The sequence below is a fragment of the Oreochromis niloticus genome, linkage group LG7 (genome assembly GCF_001858045.2).
Source record: "Oreochromis niloticus isolate F11D_XX linkage group LG7, O_niloticus_UMD_NMBU, whole genome shotgun sequence".
Lineage (NCBI taxonomy): Eukaryota > Metazoa > Chordata > Actinopteri > Cichliformes > Cichlidae > Oreochromis > Oreochromis niloticus.
This window is the reverse complement of record NC_031972.2, coordinates 31,443,206-31,462,785: the sequence shown is the minus strand read 5'-3', so window position 1 is coordinate 31,462,785 and position 19,580 is coordinate 31,443,206. Positions and strand designations below refer to the sequence as shown.

The window sequence follows — 19,580 nt, the reverse complement described above, 5'->3', positions numbered from 1 at the left end:
CTAATTCTAATGTGTCTGGTTCGATCTCTGGCTGCTCTAGAAGACACTGAACCCCGACTTGCTTTGATTGCCTGAGTAGAAAGTCTCTATATAAGAACCAGTCCATTGTACCATCCATGTACAACTTGGCAATCTTTGCAAAGAACAAGTTTTTAATTGTACCTATAGGCACTTTGCTCCTGTTTCTTGGGTTGAATTTACAAAAAATGCCAAAGATAAGAGTTTGATAGGAATCAAATATTTTTGCACCAACAAGATGATTCCTAAAAACCTGCCATTGGTCAGGATGAACCAAAAAATAAATGAGGAACCGGCATCTGTCATGTAAAGACATTTTGTTAAGAAATAGGAAAAAAAAATCCAGCAAAGACCTGAAACAGGACCTGAGAGATGCATCTGATCTTTCAGTTGATCAGCCTACTCTTTTTTTCATCGATAATATTCTCAGTGGAAATATTTACTTCCACGCTCATCAGTATTGTACAAACTCTGTATTTCCTTTGATGTTTGCATGTTTCAACATCAATTGTTATATTGTAAATCAAGGCAAGGTAGATTCTGACTAGTAAGATGTATTAATATTATTACAGTACCCCTCACAGTAGTTGAACTTTGGACTGCAGTGTCTGTCCTCCTACTATTTACTCTAAAAAAGCAGCAATCCAGATGGGAGGAAGAGACACCTGGTTTAATGTTCACAGGGGTTTAAGAGTGTTGTTTTAAGGCAGAACTAAAAATCCTCCAAGTAAAGAAAGATACACTCGCAGTTTGTCTGGGTATAGTAGGATTTTTTTTTTTTTCTGTTCTTTACTTTTTTTTGGTATTAGATCTGACATATCTGGGTCTGTCCCTCTCTTTATGCAGTTGGAAATCGCCCAGAAGCATCCGGATCTCTATGCTGTCCCAGTGAAGCTGCCAAAACCCAACCTCAGCCGTCCTCAGCCAATAGGGTGAGTGCAGAGCCTCATCTCTGACATCATAAAAAATGTTCTATTTTTATAAAGATGCAAGTTTATGACCCATGGTGTGTGTTTGTGTGTGTCCAGTTCAAGCTCCATCCCCGAGCCTCAGACTCCCTCCAGGCCGCTGTACTCTGAGTCGAGAGGACACGAGGACGAAGAGGCCGACTACCGCCGCCAGCTGGCCGACCAGACCAAGAGAGGATATTACAACCCCCAGAAATACAAAGACACTGAGCTGTAAGGCTGGGAAAGCAGGAAGTGACATCATCACCGATCAAAACTCTCTGAACTCTTTGTCGTGTTGTCAGTTTCAGACACTTTTCGCGTCCCTTGTTGTACAGAAAGCGTGGTGCATGGATCCAGGCCCCCCCCACACACACAGAGATATCTCTGGTCTACCTTTGCCACTCGCCATTACAGAAACTGTGCACAGCTGATGTTTCAATGTATATATTCTGTTGGTGTCTGTGATTTATATTTTATTTTCCCGCCTTTATTCTCCGGGGCTCAGTTTGTGCCTACCGTGTGTCACCATCACACAGTAAAACGCCCAATGTTTGGAAGGACAAGAGGCATAAAAGAGATGTAAACACATCACTTTAAGCCATTTCAAACAGCTGGAGATGTCACATTAATATACTCCCATTTTGGACAGAAGAAAAATTCATAAAGGTAAAATACAGCAATGCAAATTAAGTATAATGACACAGTCCAGTGTCTTAACTTTAAGGTCCATGCTCTGCTCCTTAAGGTCCTCTGCAGGTGGGACACAAAAGCATGAAAACATGAAATGAAACTTGATGAAGAACAGTCGAGGCCAAAAGTTTGGCAGTGGCACAAATTTAGTTTCATTTAGATTATTTCTGTGATGCACTTTGAAGACTTTTACTGGTAAATTTATGCAAAGAGTGAAGATTTGCAGATCTGCCCGTTCTTCATAACATCTGCTTTTTTTTTTTCTGTGGTTTGCTGGGTATCAGCTTCTGTGCCAAATCCTGATGGATCCGTTTCTGTTGACCTTTGAGTCTTGATGGGTTGACATCACTTTTGCTTTGTGACATGGTGAAAATGCATAGATCGTCAACAAATTGCTGCTGTATGAGCTGTTTTGTTTTAGTATGGTCGATCCTTAAAAAGTGAGTGGACAAGCAGGCAGGAGTCAGGATTTGGACCAGGAGTCAATGCCCAGCAACTTCAAACTTCAATAAATACTGGCGCGGCAAAGTGTGAGAAGCACAAAATTTCTGCTACTACCTAAACTTTTGGCCATGACTGTAAAGAGATTGTTGTATCACAATATGAAAGTCCCCGGTTTGAACTTCCTGGCTGGGACCTTCAGGCTGGTGTAGACTCTCTTGGAAAGCTCCGGTTCCAGGGGTGGTCTGTGTTGTCTGGCCGGCCACCAGTCCAGGGTATACCTGGCTGTCTTCCAGTGATGGATGGGATAGTCTTAAGAAATCTTAATAAAAAAGTTTTTCAGGTTTATATAATTGAACAAAATTTATGTGAAACAACAGAAATATCTGTTGATCCCACTGAGTTGCCGACTACCATCAGTGCTGCGTGTGGAGCAGGTGCATACCTTTTGGACACAATAAAAATGTAACAAATGTAAAATTAAAACCAACTAAAACACTGTAAAAATACAACTAATGCCTGGTAGCGTGCAGTTTTTTACATTGTGATGGTGAATACACGAGAGGCTGAAACTGAAGCGAGCAAACACCCAAATCACTGTTACAGTTCTGTGGACTGCACTTCGGCTTTTTCACCAATTTTGTGCATTTTTGTGAGGCGTCACATGCTTCGGGCACGCTCCTCTGGTGTTAATTGTCCTCTAATCGCACCTCCCCTGCTGAACTACACATTCCAAAGTGGACGCCTGCGTCTGCAGCACGCGCTGTGTGAGCTGTGTGCAGTCTGGGAAGCAGCTTATTCTCAAGTGCCTTGCAGCTCTGATTTCAGCTCGGGAGATAAAGACTTCTACCTAAAAAAAAGCACTTGTTTGGTTTTAACTGCTGTTGTAAACTGAACCAAGCAGAGGTGGAAAAGTATTTTCAGTACAGTTACTGCACACTGTTGAAATACACGAGTAGATTTAAACTGGAAACATCTTTCCTTTGTTCTTTGCTTTTGCTTTAGAAGAGCATTGCGGTCACTGAAGAGATGCAAAGTCAGAAATAGAAGATACAGATGGATTCCATGAATGCAGCATCTGTATCTCATTGCATGACGTGGAAGTAATAATTACCAAAAAATTGCCCCTTTTTTTTTTTTTTTTTAAATTTAGGACTTTGGTGAATGCAGGGCTCTTGGATAAGATGGGGGAGCTATGCAGCTGCCTGTTTAGCATTTCTGTGTTAGACCAGCGTGTAAATGTCACAGATTTCATTAAAAAGTGTATCACGAGCGAGGCGTTCAGACCACTTTTGTGATGGAGCTATGTTTCTTTATTAGCTGCTGGCAACCAGAGACAATCACATTTTTTATTGCTGATGCTTTTTTCTTTTTTTTAAATATTGAATATATATTCATACACTTGATTCAGTTCAGTCTTTGTGCACTACTGTTTGGGGAGTGTGGTGACAATCATGTTGGTTTATCAGTCTCTTAAATGTTATTTTATGGGTTTTTTTTATTATTTTTTTTGTTTGCTTGTTTTGTTTTGTCTCCTGAGTGTTACACAACAGACTCTTGGGAAAATCTAATAAATGTTTTTTTTGTTTTGTTTTTTTTACACAAAGTCGTATTGTGTTCATCATGTTCTACCTTTGCTTTTGGGTTAGCTTTTGAGAGGTAGGTGTTTCTTTGTTTTCATTCTGCACACCTGGAGCGTTGCAGCATGAAGTGGGTAACGTCAAAAACTACTGGACAAAATCCCCCAAGCTCGAACTCTAGCTCTTGCATGCTGTATGATCCCAAGCACTGGCCTCCAGGGATTAACTATGTCTATCTGGATGGTGCAAAACATGTAGTTCCTCTTTTGGCCACTTGGGGCTCCAAAATAAGTCCAATTTACTGCCTAGAACAAGAAATGGATGTTTTCTGTGACTTTATGACAACTGCATGGTGGGTGGATTTTTTTTCTAGCTCCATCTTGGTGTTGAGATCTGACTGAAACCGAGGAATCAGCTGTGGAAAAACTAAGTACATTTCATGCTTCACTAGCTCATAGAACCACCTTTAGCAGCAGTAATGGAGTAATTTTGTGGGACTTTATCAGTGTCACATTGTCGTAGAAATTTTGGCACACTCTTCTTTACAACATTACTTTATTTTTTATTGCACAGCTCTCTTAAGATCTTAAGCACCTTGAAAGTGGTGGTGGTGGGTCGGGGGGGGACATTTTGTTGTAGAAATGCTGCTGTGTTGGGATCATTGTCTTGTTCCATGACCCAATGCGGGCCAAGCTTTAGATGTCACATGACCTCACATTTGACTCTATGATACTTTGGTACAGAGAGAAGTTCAAGGTCAGCTCGGGGACTGCAAGGTGCCCAGGCCTGTGGCTGAAAAACGAGCCAAAATCATCCCCCCTCCACCACCGTGCTTGACACTTTGTATGAGGCTATGTTTGGCTTTCGTAATCTGGCTGTGTGCATTATGGATCACTTTGATCTTATCATTGGTCCAGAAGGCTGGCAGTTTGTTCAGATGCAGCTTTGCAAACTTGAGTTGTGCTGTCATGTTCTTTTAGAGAGAAGACTCTTTCTACTGGCAACCCTTCTAAACAAGCCATACTTGTCTTTTTGTAGTCCATTCTAATTGAACTGTCATGAACGCTAAAATTTAATGTGCTAAACGAGGCCCATGGAGTCTCAGAGGAAGCTCTTGGCCTTTTGCAGTGCAGTGAGCGCTGCACTCGCTGACCTTGGGGTGAATCCACTGGGAAGATTGTGACATTGTGTTAAACACAGCTAATATAGAGGTGGTCACACTTGCTGTTTGTCAGTTAGCAGCACCTGGCTACTACTTGCCCTTTTTATTCCTATGGAAGCAAGTAAGGGTGTACTTGGAGTCAAGTGAAAAAACTGTTCGAAATTTATACTTGAGTAAATGTTGACTCCACCACTGGTCCAGTTTTAACTACTTTTCAAACAAAAATAAACCAAGTATCACAGACTGCTGCCTTTTCCTTTAGTTTATTCTGCAGAATTATACATGCAACCTTTACAACTTCAGCTTTAAACTCTTTATCACTTGTGTCACCCTGACAATTTATAGGTCCAACATGATTAGAGTACATTCAGAGATTATACAGCTATTTAAACCAAAGCTAATATTGGCTCTGTTCTCCACCTAAATATACACAAGAAAATCCCAAATTTCTCTTTGGTCAAACAAAACGTCACATTAACACTCGGCCTAGTGAGATAATCTGCCTTCTGCTGTCACACTGGAGATGTACATGTTTACATGACAGTCAACTGTACAGATTAAGGCAAGTAAAGTGATATCAAACAGGGAGGGAAGAGGAGGGATAAAAGGGATTTAAAACAGAGACAGGCGGGAGTGATGTGTCGAGCGAGACGTGTGTGTTCAGATGTAGACAGGTTGTTCCTGTGCTGTCAGCAGACGGTACATGGCTGCAGGCATCGTCTTCATGTGGATCTGGAGCAGAAAGGAAAAAGTGCAATGAGCAAACTAAACTCTCCCTAAATGAACCTTTTCCATGCAAGAATAACTTTTTGTAGAAAATTACAATAGTTTCTTTTTTAAAGATGTTGTCACATCATTTGTTTGTGTTAAACTGTGACACATGACACAGTTTAGGCCAGTATCAACCAGGGATGTACTTTGTTTCAGTGAATGCAAACGTTTACCTTCTTCAGAACCCAGAATTGATTAATCAGTGTGAATTTTCTCCACTTGAAGGCAATAAAATTGATACATTTGAAAAATATTTTATTACAGAAGGCTACCCTGTTGAATAACTACCCTATTGTGGTGGAGGGGTTTAAGTGTACTTCTGGTCTTGGTGTCTGATAGGGTCTCATATGGTAAACTGGTCCCTGGGGAGGGGCTAGACTAAGGAAGTCCTAATGAAACTTAAGTCTTGGCACTGCATAACCACTCGTAGAAGTGGGCTCTGGGACAATCTCCTCCAGGCCTGGCTGCCAAACACTTAAAGCTCATGAATACACCACCCATGTCTTATACATGAGTGATGGGAAGGCAGAGCCTTGGTTGTGCACCTACTGTACTAGACTGTTGTGCAGAACAGAGAGCTGAGCTGTCCATCTAAGTTTTGACCCTCAGTTATAGCCACCTGTGAAGATCTGGGTAATGACTGAAAGAGTAAGGTTGAGAATTCAAGGGGCTGAAATAAGTCTCTCCCGTAGGATGTCTGGGCTCAGTGTTAGGGACAGGGTGAGGAAATCTGGAATGATCTCATATTCATAGTGAGGAGGCAAAACTTTAAAGTTATTGTGCGAGATAAATCAGTTTATGCCGAGAGGACCAGGTGGAAGGGACTGATTTTTCATGGCGTGACCCACCCATATAATATAACGGAAGGATTATTTTCAACTGCAAGTCATGCAAAGCTGCCCTAGTAAAGTCCAAGACTTTAAATATGGAACTGAAAATGACAATAAAGCTTCTCCTTTAAAGTGAAATGGTGCTGCGCCGCACAAAGAACCCTGGGATTACAGCTTTAAAGCCATAAAAAGGCTTTTAATGTGAAATATTGATGCAGGAGGGAAGGCATTCACTGAAGCAGGTCTTTCAGCTGCAGCTGTTTTCCTGATGGAACTGAGGCTGATTTTGAGACAGTTTCAATAATAAAATGAGAAGGTCTATAAAACAGGAATTTACATGTTAAAGATATTTTAAGATACGTTTCAAACGTTTTTTGCTGCTGAGGTAAATAAAAGAGCATATGTGGCCATTTTCAGTATTTACCTCTCCCATGGCATTGGACAGGATCTGAACAATTTTCTCGTGAGGAGTCGCCACGACGCTCTGGCTGTTGATCTCGATGATGCGGTGACCAACGCGGACGCCTCCTCTCTCAGCGATACCGCCTCTCATCAGACTGCAGATCTGCACAGGAGGGAAACACAGAGGGCTTAGTGGGGACACAGCCCACAAATCCAAGAATTTGACAAGAAGGACAATTCATTTAATTTGTTCCCTGCAGCTGCGAGTGAGTTTCAGTAGCTTCAGATACTCACTATGCCATTCTGGACGCTGAAGCCTAGCTGGTATCGGAGATCCGGCCTGCGAATGAGCACCATGGTGACAGGAGGGCACCTGACAATGTTCATCTTGATCCTGGACTGAGACTTGAGACCCTGGGGAAACATCAAGCAGACATATGAGGGAGATCCAGCAAACATTTAAGAACCCCTTCTGCTTGTAAGGGGTTTAAAAAAAGACGAAAGGTTGAAAGAGAGAGCAGCAGCGTACCTTGATGATGCTCTGGCAGGTGCTGAGAGGTAAACCCACCAAGCTCGTACCATTTATGGTCATGATCTGATCTCCGATGTTGAGTCGGCCAGACTTCTCCGCTGGGCCGGCGTGCATCATGCTAGCGATGATGACTGTGGGGAGGATTGACCCCCAGCCAGACTCCACGATCACCACGCCGAGGATCTCGCCTTTTTGCTTCTCGATGTAAACCTGAACGTGAATATGACCTTAGTTTCTTTAACGATACCAAATAATGCTCATTTACAGCTTCATAGTTGCATTTTGGGGATTCTAGTAGAACAAATCTTGTCACTCTCTCTTTAAACGCTCTTTTAGATTCTGTTGGCCCCTAAAAAATAAAAGTAAAATAAAACTCCCAATTTGCTCTGAGTGGAGTCGGATATCTGCTGTAACTCTGTGAGGAGGGGCTCAGGCTTCTGAGAGCTCTAAGCCACATAAGGTAGCGGATCTTTGTTAGTCTGAGATTGTGCCAAACAAACAGCCAGATGACATGGATAATGAAGCCTGGACTACAGTGTTTTTAGGCAGTTTAGCAGCAAGTAAAAGTCAAACTCAGATATAGAACATATATATGCATAGCTGTACGTGTTAATGAAGCCTCAAGAAGGACATCTTAGTGCTTTAAATCCAAATGTGAGGTGTGTCTGAAAAGTGAAGGAGCACACCAATTTCTCAATCACACAGTAAAACATACTGTGCTTTATCCTAAATTTTACCCTAGTGTGTTACAAAATTAACATCCCGTTGTGTTCAGTAAGACCTGAATGTGCAACTGAGACCACAAAATTCTCAAGAAAGTGCTTAAAGAAAGACTTAAGGGAGCCAATAGGCCATTTTCCCATAGACCGCCCTATAACCGGCCGCCCCCTGCTGGCCACTAGATATGAATGCAGGTTTATGGCACTTTTGCACTGGCTTCAGTCTGTGAGCTCAGCTGACATCCAACTGAACACTGGATTGGATAATCTCAGACAGGATGTAACATTTAATCTGCTGCTTCTGCAAGCCACTTTGCAGCCCACCTTCACTTCAGGTCATCCATTTCGTACTCCTCGTGCTGTTTCTGACTTAACTAATGATGCAATACAATACAATACAATACAATAAAAGTTTATTTGTATAGCACATTTAAAACCAAGGGTATACCAAAGTGCTTCACAATAACACAATAAACAGATATGTCTGTTTTCACTGATGCTGGGAAATGTGCAGTTGGTCTCAACCGTTATGCTTTCCACATATGTGCATGGAGGAGCAGATACAGTCAAATAAAACTTCCTGCAAGTTTTGATTAAAGGCGTGCCCTCTGTCTTTTTTGTGGACTTAATGAAACTAAGATATGAAACGCACCAAAGAAAAAGAACTTCACAGAGACACTTTGGACAGATATCGACAGTCACCTTCACCAATCCAAATCTACCACAGCCCTCCCAGTTCGGGCTTCTCGCTGCCAACCACACGGCTCTGAAAAATGTGAGATGACAGCAGGCAGCGAGAGCAGGGAGGAGGCTCTGAGGTCAGAGCAGGTCGAGCGTCACAAATTCACCTTTATACTGAGGTTAGGAGTTTGCTCTTTTTAATAAAATGTCATTTCTCAGTACAACTGTCATGCAGCTGTGACTCCTAAACCAGATGCTCATGTAAAAGCACTGCGAGGCAAACTAACAACACAATGAGCAGGAAAAACATTCATAGCCTGACCTGAATTAAAGAGATGTGTTGCTATTTTTATCTGAAAGATTCATCCATATGCAGAGTGGAATATTTTTATCTTACGAATGCAGACGTGTCCCTGTCGATGATGATTAAAACCTCCCGACTGTGCCGCCACCTGCTGGCTGACTTACGTCTCTGCAGTTCTCCGACTTGGAGAAGTGGATGAGGTCGTCGTTGTACATGTCCTGAGTGTTGAGCAGGTCACTGTACTCCCTCTGGCTCAGGTCCTCGGGGTCGATGCCGTTGGCCCTGAGGAACTCCTGGTAGGCAACGCTGAAGGACTGGCCGATGGACTGAGCGATGAGCTGAGCCTGAGAGAAGGAGATCAATCACGGATAATAAGAAACAAGAACATTTCACTACAGCTGTACCTTTAAAGACATTCCCCACCCTAAAAATAACATTTTATTCTAAAACCAAATCCTAAAAGAACGTATAGAATTTTTAAGCTCTCCCATTTTTTAATTTTTAATTTTGTCCATAATTAATGTTGGATCGGTTCTTTATGAAATACAAATATTTTCTTTCTTCTCAGGTTAAGGCTGACATCAGTTGTGCTTTTAGAAACAATGGAAGCAGATTTAAACTGCAAACTATAAATAACTCTCCCCTTTAGAGCTATTTTAGTGCTATTTATCCAATCAGATTTCTGTTTCTTTCTATTTCTGAGTATAGCTGTGGCTCAGGAGGTAAAGTGGGCTTTCTACCAATCAGAAGATCAGTGGTTTGGTGTTGAACCCTGGGTTTCCCTTAAATGCTCCTTCAGTTCATAAATGCAAGCCAAATTTGACCTGCCACTGAGAGTTTATGAAATTCTGATGAAATAATCAGTATGGAAGTGCTTCCAGATGTCCAAGCCTGGAGGATTTATGAGTTAGCAGTAGGTTACCTAGCTTGTTGATGTCTAAGGGTTATAATACCATATTTTGACTAAAGTTGATTTCTTAAAAAAGAAAGAGAAAAACTCTGAAGGTAAATTGGAGGGTTAGTTGACATATAGTGATCTGCTACATGATGGTTAGCTGCAGAACTATGGTTAGACTAACTTAACACAAAAGCACCAGAAACACATAAGATATTGGAGCTCCTGATGGAGAGACAAATACCATTGTACAGCAAGAAGACACTGCAGAAACAGACCAAGTTTAAGGCAAAAGAACATCTGTGATGACCCAGTGATATACTAAATTACATTTCGAAGACCTTTACAGCTATTTAAGACTCTTTACAGCTGTTTCAGGGGAAATTTAATCTAATGTGTTTTCAGACTTTAGAGGCAGAAATCCTGCAGTAGATTACTTAGATAACTTTTATGGCCTGCCCTACATCAAAAGCAAAAAAAAGCCTACACCCTAAAAATGAAAAGGTGATCCAAGTTGAATTTTAGTTAAATAAAATCAGATTTTGAGGACCACTTTTTTAATCATTGACAATAACCACCAGTAACGCACATCCTCAGACTCGAAGACGTGGCAGATCATTCTGTACAGTCTTCTGTCATCTTGGGTTATGGTGGTTTGCTCTGCTGTGCTGTCCAGGTTTTCCTGTGCGCTGCGGGACCGGACCATCTTCCCTCGGGCCATCAGGACCACCATGTTACCGATGTCAGCTATGTAGGAGATTGTCCTCAGGGGCAGGTCCATTAAACACTCCTGGTATCGACAAATACATGAGTTACTTGTAAATACAGGCCCTGCATAATAAAAATAAAATGAATAATAAATCAAACCTAGTTTAAGCAAATAAATAAAAAACAAAGGACCTAAAATTGAACCTTGTGGTACACCACAGATAACGTGAGCTGTAAATGATGAATATGATGTGGTATCTGCTAATATACTTTTAATAGAAGTATGGAAAGTGTTGCAAGGGAAATCTGTAATTTTGTGGTGTTGATATAAAACAAAATAATAAATGTTATGTTTATACCTGAGTGTCTGCATTGAGGACCTTGATCCTTTGTGTGGACATGAATAGATCAACCTCAGCAGTGGATGGAGCCTCGTCGTCGGGGCTCTGCATAGCCGAGAAACAACAAGGAAAGAAGTGAACAGAGGAGGCAACAGGTTGATAGAGAGCAGCAAAGAGGTGAGTAGAGCGGGCGTCACGACTGTCCAGAACCTCCAAATCTAACAGCTGCTCATGAGATTGACAAAAGCAAACAGTCACGTCTGGTCTAATCTGGTTTCAACAAACGAATAAGACAGAGACAATTGAAGCGTGCACGGCCATTCTCCTCTGTGGTCATCCTTGGCCACAGATTTTGCATCATGCATTGCAATCACAGATAAGCAGAATGAAAAACAAACTCACCTTCTTCCTGTTCTTCGCCTGTTTCTGAGCTGCCTGCAGTGATCAGAAAGAACAGCAATTCAGAAACACAAATCCAGGCAGCAGTGATTTGAGGAAAAGGTGGACAAACACAAAAACTAACCGGATCATGCACTGTAGACTGCCTCTATTCCAAATGCCAAATCAAGGGACAAAAGAACCTTAAAGGGGTATGTTGCGTGTGCTTGTGTGTGTGTGAGAGGACAGTGATGTTACTGTCTATCACATTTGACAACAGTGGGATGCCAGAGGCGTTTGCAGCAAACATTATCAAAAGTGTTCTCTGCATCAGTGTGACACAAACGACCCTGAAGAAAGACAAGCGACCTCATGTGTTTGCAGCAGATGCCTCATCACAACTCGAGGTTTCCAAATGCTGCTGTGTCCACCATTTGTTCTTTAAAAAAGAAACAAACAAAAAAATCCAAACCTGTCTGATCCCCTTTAGAGATGATTAAAAAAGGATTTAGTCTGTGAAATCAGAAGGATCATTGTGTTTATGTGGACTCAGACTACAGCTGATTTAGCTTAAACAAAAATAAAAGTGGTTCTGATATGTTGTCCAGTTTGTGTAACCTTTATTTCCGTCCAATTCAATTATATAGCATCAATTCACACCAACAGTTGCCTCAGTGGGAAGGAAAAACTCTGTTTTAACAGGAAGAAACCTCCAGCAGAACCAGACTCAGGGAGGGGCGCCCTGCTGCCGTGAGCAGCTGGGGGTGAGTGGGTGAGTTCATTTATTGCTAATGATTAAATACAATATAGGTATATAAACATGTGGAGACTGAAAAAGTGGCCTATAGCAGCATAACTAAAGGAAGGTCCAGGGTCACCTGATCCAGCCCTAACTATATCCTTTATCAAAAAGGAATGTTTTTAGGGCCAAGTACAATAACCTCAGTTTTGTCTCATCCAGGTCTTTATGTTTTTAAGAGATGATTATAGTTTAACTAACTGATTGGTGTCATTTGGTTTCATGATTAATAAAGCTGGGTGCAGTGAAAATGTATGCATGGTTTTCTCATAATATTACCAAAGGGATGAATGTACAGGGAGTGCAGAATTATTAGGCAAGTTGTATTTTTGAGGAATAATTTTATTATTGAACAACAACCATGTTCTCAGTGAACCCAAAAAACTCATTAATATCAAAGCTGAATGTTTTTGGAAGTAGTTTTTAGTTTGTTTTTAGTTTTAGCTATTTTAGGGGGATATCTGTGTGTGCAGGTGACTATTACTGTGCATAATTATTAGGCAACTTAACAAAAAACAAATATATACCCATTTCAATTATTTATTTTTACCAGTGAAACCAATATAACATCTCCACATTCACAAATATACATTTCTGACATTCAAAAACAAAAACAAATCAGCGACCAATATAGCCACCTTTCTTTGCAAGGACACTCAAAAGCCTGCCATCCATGGATTCTGTCAGTGTTTTGATCTGTTCACCATCAACATTGCGTGCAGCAGCAACCACAGCCTCCCAGACACTGTTCAGAGAGGTGTACTGTTTTCCCTCCTTGTAAATCTCACATTTGATGATGGACCACAGGTTCTCAATGGGGTTCAGATCAGGTGAACAAGGAGGCCATGTCATTAGTTTTTCTTCTTTTATACCCTTTCTTGCCAGCCACGCTGTGGAGTACTTGGACGCGTGTGATGGAGCATTGTCCTGCATGAAAATCATGTTTTTCTTGAAGGATGCAGACTTCTTCCTGTACCACTGCTTGAAGAAGGTGTCTTCCAGAAACTGGCAGTAGGACTGGGAGTTGAGCTTGACTCCATCCTCAACCCGAAAAGGCCCCACAAGCTCATCTTTGATGATACCAGCCCAAACCAGTACTCCACCTCCACCTTGCTGGCGTCTGAGTCGGACTGGAGCTCTCTGCCCTTTACCAATCCAGCCACGGGCCCATCCATCTGGCCCATCAAGACTCACTCTCATTTCATCAGTCCATAAAACCTTAGAAAAATCAGTCTTGAGATATTTCTTGGCCCAGTCTTGACGTTTCAGCTTGTGTGTCTTGTTCAGTGGTGGTCGTCTTTCAGCCTTTCTTACCTTGGCCATGTCTCTGAGTATTGCACACCTTGTGCTTTTGGGCACTCCAGTGATGTTGCAGCTCTGAAATATGGCCAAACTGGTGGCAAGTGGCATCTTGGCAGCTGCACGCTTGACTTTTCTCAGTTCATGGGCAGTTATTTTGCGCCTTGGTTTTTCCACACGCTTCTTGCGACCCTGTTGACTATTTTGAATGAAACGCTTGATTGTTCGATGATCACGCTTCAGAAGCTTTGCAATTTTAAGACTGCTGCATCCCTCTGCACTTTAATCACACTCTAGATCTTGTTTTAACATATGGCATAGAAACTGGACATTTAACAGTGTTTCCTGAAAACCCTCTGCTGTCTGATCATTTCCTGATAACATTTACATTTACAATAATTGATTACACAGCAGTGGAGAGTAGACTTTATCAAAGTAGATGTCTTTCTGAAAGTGCTGTAACTAAGTTTAAGAATATAATCCACCCACTGTTATCATCTTCAATGCCCTGTACCAACATAGAGCAGAGCAGCTATCTGAACGCTACTCCAACAGAGGTCGATTATCTTGTTAATAATTTTACCTCCTCTCTACGTACGACTCTGGATACTGTAGCTCCTGTGAAAACTAAAGCCTCAAATCCGAAGTACCTGACTCCGTGGTATAATTCTCAAACACGTAGCCTAAAGCAGATAACTCGTAAGCTGGAGAGGAAATGGCGTGTCACAAATTTAGAGGATCATCATTTAGCCTGGAGAAATAGTTTGCTGCTTTATAAGAAAGCCCTCCGCATAGCCAGAACATCTTACTATTCGTCACTGATTGAAGAAAATAAGAACAACCCCAGGTTTCTCTTCAGCACTGTAGCCAGGCTGACAAAAAGTCAGAGCTCTACTGAGCCAACAATCCCTTTAACGTTAACTAGTAATGACTTCATGAACTTCTTCACAAATAAAATTTTTATCATTAGAGAAAAAATTACCAATAATCATCCCACAGATGTTATATTATCTACAGCTACTTTTAGTACCATCGGTGTTAAGTTAGACTCTTTTTCTCCAATTGATCTTTCTGAGTTAACTTCAATAATTAATTCCTCCAAACCATCAACGTGTCTTTTAGACCCCATTCCTACAAAACTGCTCAAAGAAGTCCTGCCATTAATTAACTCTTCGATCTTAAATATGATCAACCTCTCTCTAATAATCGGCTATGTACCACAGGCCTTCAAGGTGGCTGTAGTTAAACCTTTACTTAAAAAGCCATCTCTAGACCCAGCTGTCTTAGCTAATTATAGGCCAATCTCCAACCTTCCTTTCATATCAAAAATCCTTGAAAGAGTAGTTGTCAAACAGCTAACAGATCATCTGCAGAGGAATGGCTTATTTGAAGAGTTTCAGTCAGGTTTCAGAGCTCATCACAGCACAGAAACAGCTTTAGTGAAGGTTACAAATGATCTTCTTATGGCCTCTGACAGTGGACTCATCTCTGTGCTTGTCCTGCTAGACCTCAGTGCTGCGTTTGATACTGTTGACCATAATATCCTATTAGAGCGATTAGAACATGCTGTAGGTATTACAGGTACTGCACTGCAGTGGTTTGTATCATATCTATCTAATAGACTCCAATTTGTTCAAGTAAATGGAGAGTCCTCTTCACACACTAAGGTTAAATATGGTGTTCCACAGGGTTCGGTGCTAGGACCAATTCTATTTACATTATACATGCTTCCCTTAGGCAGCATCATTAGAAGACATAGCATAAATTTTCACTGCTATGCAGATGACACGCAGCTCTATCTATCCATGAAGCCAGGTAACACACACCAATTAGTGAAACTGCAGGAATGTCTTAAAGACATAAAGACCTGGATGGCCGCTAACTTTCTGCTTCTTAATTCAGATAAAACTGAGGTTATTGTACTCGGCCCTGAAAATCTTAGAACTATGGTATCTAAGCAGATTCTTACTCTGGATGGCATTACCTCGGCCTCCAGTAACACTGTGAGGAACCTTGGAGTCATTTTTGACCAGGACATGTCCTTCAATGCACATATTAAACAAATATGTAAGACTGCTTTCTTCCATTTGCGCAACATCTCTAAAATTAGAAATATCCTGTCTCAGAGTGATGCTGAAAAACTAGTTCATGCATTTATTACTTCCAGGCTGGACTACTGTAATTCTTTATTATCAGGATGTCCTAAAAACTCACTGAAAAGCCTTCAGCTGATCCAAAATGCTGCAGCAAGGGTACTGACAGGGACTAGAAAGAGAGAGCATATTTCTCCTGTTTTGGCTTCCCTTCATTGGCTTCCTGTTAAATCCAGAATTGAATTCAAAATCCTGCTCCTCACATACAAGGTCTTAAATAATCAGGCCCCATCTTATCTTAATGACCTTGTAGTACCATATCACCCCATTAGAGCACTTCGCTCTCGCTCTGCAGGCTTACTTGTTGTTCCTAGAGTATTTAAAAGTAGAATGGGAGGCAGAGCCTTCAGTTTTCAGGCCCCTCTTCTGTGGAACCAGCTTCCAGTTTGGATTCGGGAGACAGACACTATCTCTACTTTTAAGATTAGGCTTAAAACTTTCCTTTTTGCTAAAGCATATAGTTAGGGCTGGACCAGGTGACCCTGAATCCTCCCTTAGTTATGCTGCAATAGACGTAGGCTGCCGGGGATTCCCATGATGCATTGAGTTTTTCCCTTCCACTCACCTTTCTCACTCACTATGTGTTAATAGACCTCTCTGCATCGAATCATATCTGTTATTAATCTCTGTCTCTCTTCCACAGCATGTCTTTATCCTGTTTTCCTTCTTCACCCCAACCGGTCGCAGCAGATGGCCGCCCCTCCCTGAGCCTGGTTCTGCCGGAGGTTTCTTCCTGTTAAAAGGGAGTTTTTCCTTCCCACTGTCGCCAAAGTGCTTGCTCATAGGGGGTCATATGATTGTTGGGCTTTTCTCTGTATTTATTATTGTGCTATCTACTGTACAATATAAAGCGCCTTGAGGCGACTTTTGTTGTGATTTGGCGCTATATAAATAAAACTGAATTGAATTGAATTGAAGATATCTCACTATTTTTGACTTTTCTGAGCCTGTCAAGTCCTTCTTTTGACCCATTTTGCCAAAGGAAAGGAAGTTGCCTAATAATTATGCACACCTGATATAGGGTGTTGATGTCATTAGACCACACCCCTTCTCATTACAGAGATGCACATCACCTAATATGCTTAATTGGTAGTAGGCTTTCGAGCCTATACAGCTTGGAGTAAGACAACATGCATGAAGAGGATGATGTGGACAAAATACTCATTTGCCTAATAATTCTGCACTCCCTGTATAATGTAAAAAAGTACTGGTCCCAGCACATAACCCTGTGGAACTCCATTATTAACTGTTGTATATGAAGAAGACTTCCCACTTACCTAAACAAATTGAAACCAATGAGACAGATATGCGTCAATTGCAGTGCACTTCCTTTAATACATGTCATTAACAATGTTAAATGCTGCACTGAGTTCTAACAGGACGAGCATAGAGATGACTCCACAGTGAGAAATCATAAAATCATTTACAACCTCCAGTTGCTGCTGTTGCAGGGCTATGGTGAACTCTGAAGAACTTCACTCAACACTCAAACAGACCATTCATCTATTTAACTGAAAAAGATGTGAAAGTAAACATAGCCACTCTGACATCAGCCATTACTTTGTGGATTATTTGTAGCCATAGGAAACCATATTTGTACAAGAGAGTGCCATTAAAAGCTTTGTTAGCAAAGCTACATCTATAAACTAAAATTTCACAGTAGAAAAATGTTTCTGAATCTGAAAACTGCAGCTCATGTGTCGATTCTTGTGCCATTTCTGATCATTTTTAATGGAATATTATGACTGATATTATGGCTTGTTTGTGCTTCAGATTTGATGCATGAGCCACCGTGCTGCCAAATCACAGTTACAGTCACAACAGTTGGTACGGGATATTTTCCACAAATCCCTCTGCCCACATTAAATTAGGAGACACTAAGCATGCATGTGGACGACAGCCTCACACAGAAACAACAGCGGTTTATTTCTAGAGATTTCAAGAGATTGCACTGTTCAAATGTTAGACACAGATGAATGAGAGGTTAGGTAACTGGCACTGGTGCTGTGATTAAAGCAAAAAAACATGATGACTGAAAATAAAATCCAGAGTCTTATGTTTCATGTGAAGTGTTTTTTTTTTTTACCATTCACCACATAAAGCATCCTTGTTCAGCTTTGGTCACTAGAAGCAGAGTAGAGCTTTCTGGCTTAACTTCACTTTCAAGGAGTATAGACAAGAACATAAAGTCTGAAGATGTTACAGCTCCAGCAACACATGCAGCACGAAGAAGAGCTTCATTACAAAACCAGGAGTCATCCTGACCCTGATGAAATGCTGATTAAGTAATAAAGTTAAACTTCACACTACAAGCGCTGCTGGAGCTTTAACCGCTTTTTGTCTGCTGCAAACCAACCCTCCATTAAATACGACGCACACCAATATACCAATATTTCTGAATTAAAAACTCTATTTACTGATAACTCTATTATTCTACTATAACACACACAATCTCGGTTCGTTTGTCTACCAGCACCTTGTACAAAACCTAACTCTGCAAATGGGTACCTCTTAGGCCTCTTGAAGGTTCCTATCAATATCAGATATTATGACACCATTGTGTTGCCTAGTAACCACCTACCAACAGGCTAAAATTGCCATTTGTAATGTTTGTAATGACACCTTAAAAAAAAGCATCGTCTCATTTTGATATCATAACAAGAGGATCTAATTTTGATCCACAAATGTTTAATGGTGCACGGTACATCACGCTGCCTGGCAACTACCAAGCAACAGGCTGAATCTACTCATTTTTCGCATTTATGCAGCCATAACAACATATGAAAGCATTTTCATGATCATTTTCATTTCATCATGAACAGCAACAGCAGCACAAAGATGCTAAACAGTGTTGTGGTGTGGGCATGTACTAGTAAAGTTATCCTTGAGTTGTTTAATTTTTGGTAAACAGTCCCCACGTGGATTCTATGCTTAACTTTTACTATAATTAAAACAAATAAATAAATAAAATTAATAATAACAACAACAGGAACATACAATTTGAAAGGTTCCCTTTGAAAGAAGGTGTTTTTAAAAAATGAAAAAAGTTTCTTATGTTTTTGATATCTAATAAATACAGTTTTACCTAATTTAATAGACTCCTTTTTGCATAGTTGAATACTTCAACCATATAGTTGACAAGATACTTAGTTTCTACGCCACATGGGTGATGTCAGTGAGGTTATTTCCATTTTCAGTATACATTCTATGGGCTTGATATTTTATTTTTTAAGCCTTCTTTAATCAGATATTATATTATATATTATTATGTACAGCACAAAAAAAACCTTAATTTATGTTATCAGCTACAGACAGTGAACCTATTAAGTTGATCCAGTATCAGTTTTCATATCTGATCTGTTCATTTGCTTCAGTAACTGGAGCAGCTTAAATGCATAAAGCCACCGTAGAATCAACGCTTACTGTACTCACTTTGCATGAAATGTAATTTTATAGAATATGTGTGTGGAAGAGCTGCGCACACACACACACACACACACACACACACACACACACACACACACACACACACACACACACACACACACACACACACACACACACACACACACACACACACACACACACACACACAGCTGTACAGGTTTTCAAAAAGGCACGACATCAGATTTAGCATCCTTACAGTCAGCTCATCCAGCTACTAGACAGAAGCCTGTCTCTCTTTTTCTTTCCCATTCTAACAAATAAAATGACTTATACATCCCCATCATCAGCTCACAGTCTCTGACCTTCTCCCTCTCTGTAGGTTTCTCAGACATTAACGGAGGCGACGTCCCCAAACTATCAGTCAACCATCCAGGGAGGAGCGCAGAGCTGGGCTCAGCTCCTGTCTTCCTCCTCCTGCCTCCAACTTACTTCTTCACAAAGCTCACGTCTCACTGCTCATCTCTCACACTCGGATAGCTC

At 40.9% G+C, this 19,580-nt stretch overlaps 2 protein-coding genes across 2 annotated transcripts in view; one reads left to right on the top strand and one right to left on the bottom strand.

The window, feature by feature from the left end:
- tjp2a (tight junction protein 2a (zona occludens 2)) overlaps window positions 1-928 on the top strand; it is a 39,525-nt gene extending 38,597 nt beyond the window's left edge. Inside the window, exon 23 of the mRNA XM_019361305.2 lies at window positions 865-928. The gene's annotated coding sequence lies outside the window, so the exon portion shown is untranslated. The remainder of the gene's footprint in view (window positions 1-864) is intronic.
- Window positions 929-5,088: 4,160 nt separating this feature from the next.
- LOC100698823 (amyloid-beta A4 precursor protein-binding family A member 1) overlaps window positions 5,089-19,580 on the bottom strand; it is a 32,585-nt gene continuing 18,093 nt past the window's right edge. The window contains exons 6-13 of the mRNA XM_005470443.4: window positions 11,427-11,459; window positions 11,043-11,129; window positions 10,565-10,765; window positions 9,245-9,424; window positions 7,374-7,586; window positions 7,139-7,258; window positions 6,867-7,007; window positions 5,089-5,573 (exon numbers count right to left, since the gene is read on the bottom strand). Of these exons, the coding sequence (XP_005470500.1) occupies window positions 5,502-5,573; window positions 6,867-7,007; window positions 7,139-7,258; window positions 7,374-7,586; window positions 9,245-9,424; window positions 10,565-10,765; window positions 11,043-11,129; window positions 11,427-11,459 (1,047 nt within the window). The 3' untranslated portion in view covers window positions 5,089-5,501. The remainder of the gene's footprint in view (window positions 5,574-6,866; window positions 7,008-7,138; window positions 7,259-7,373; window positions 7,587-9,244; window positions 9,425-10,564; window positions 10,766-11,042; window positions 11,130-11,426; window positions 11,460-19,580) is intronic.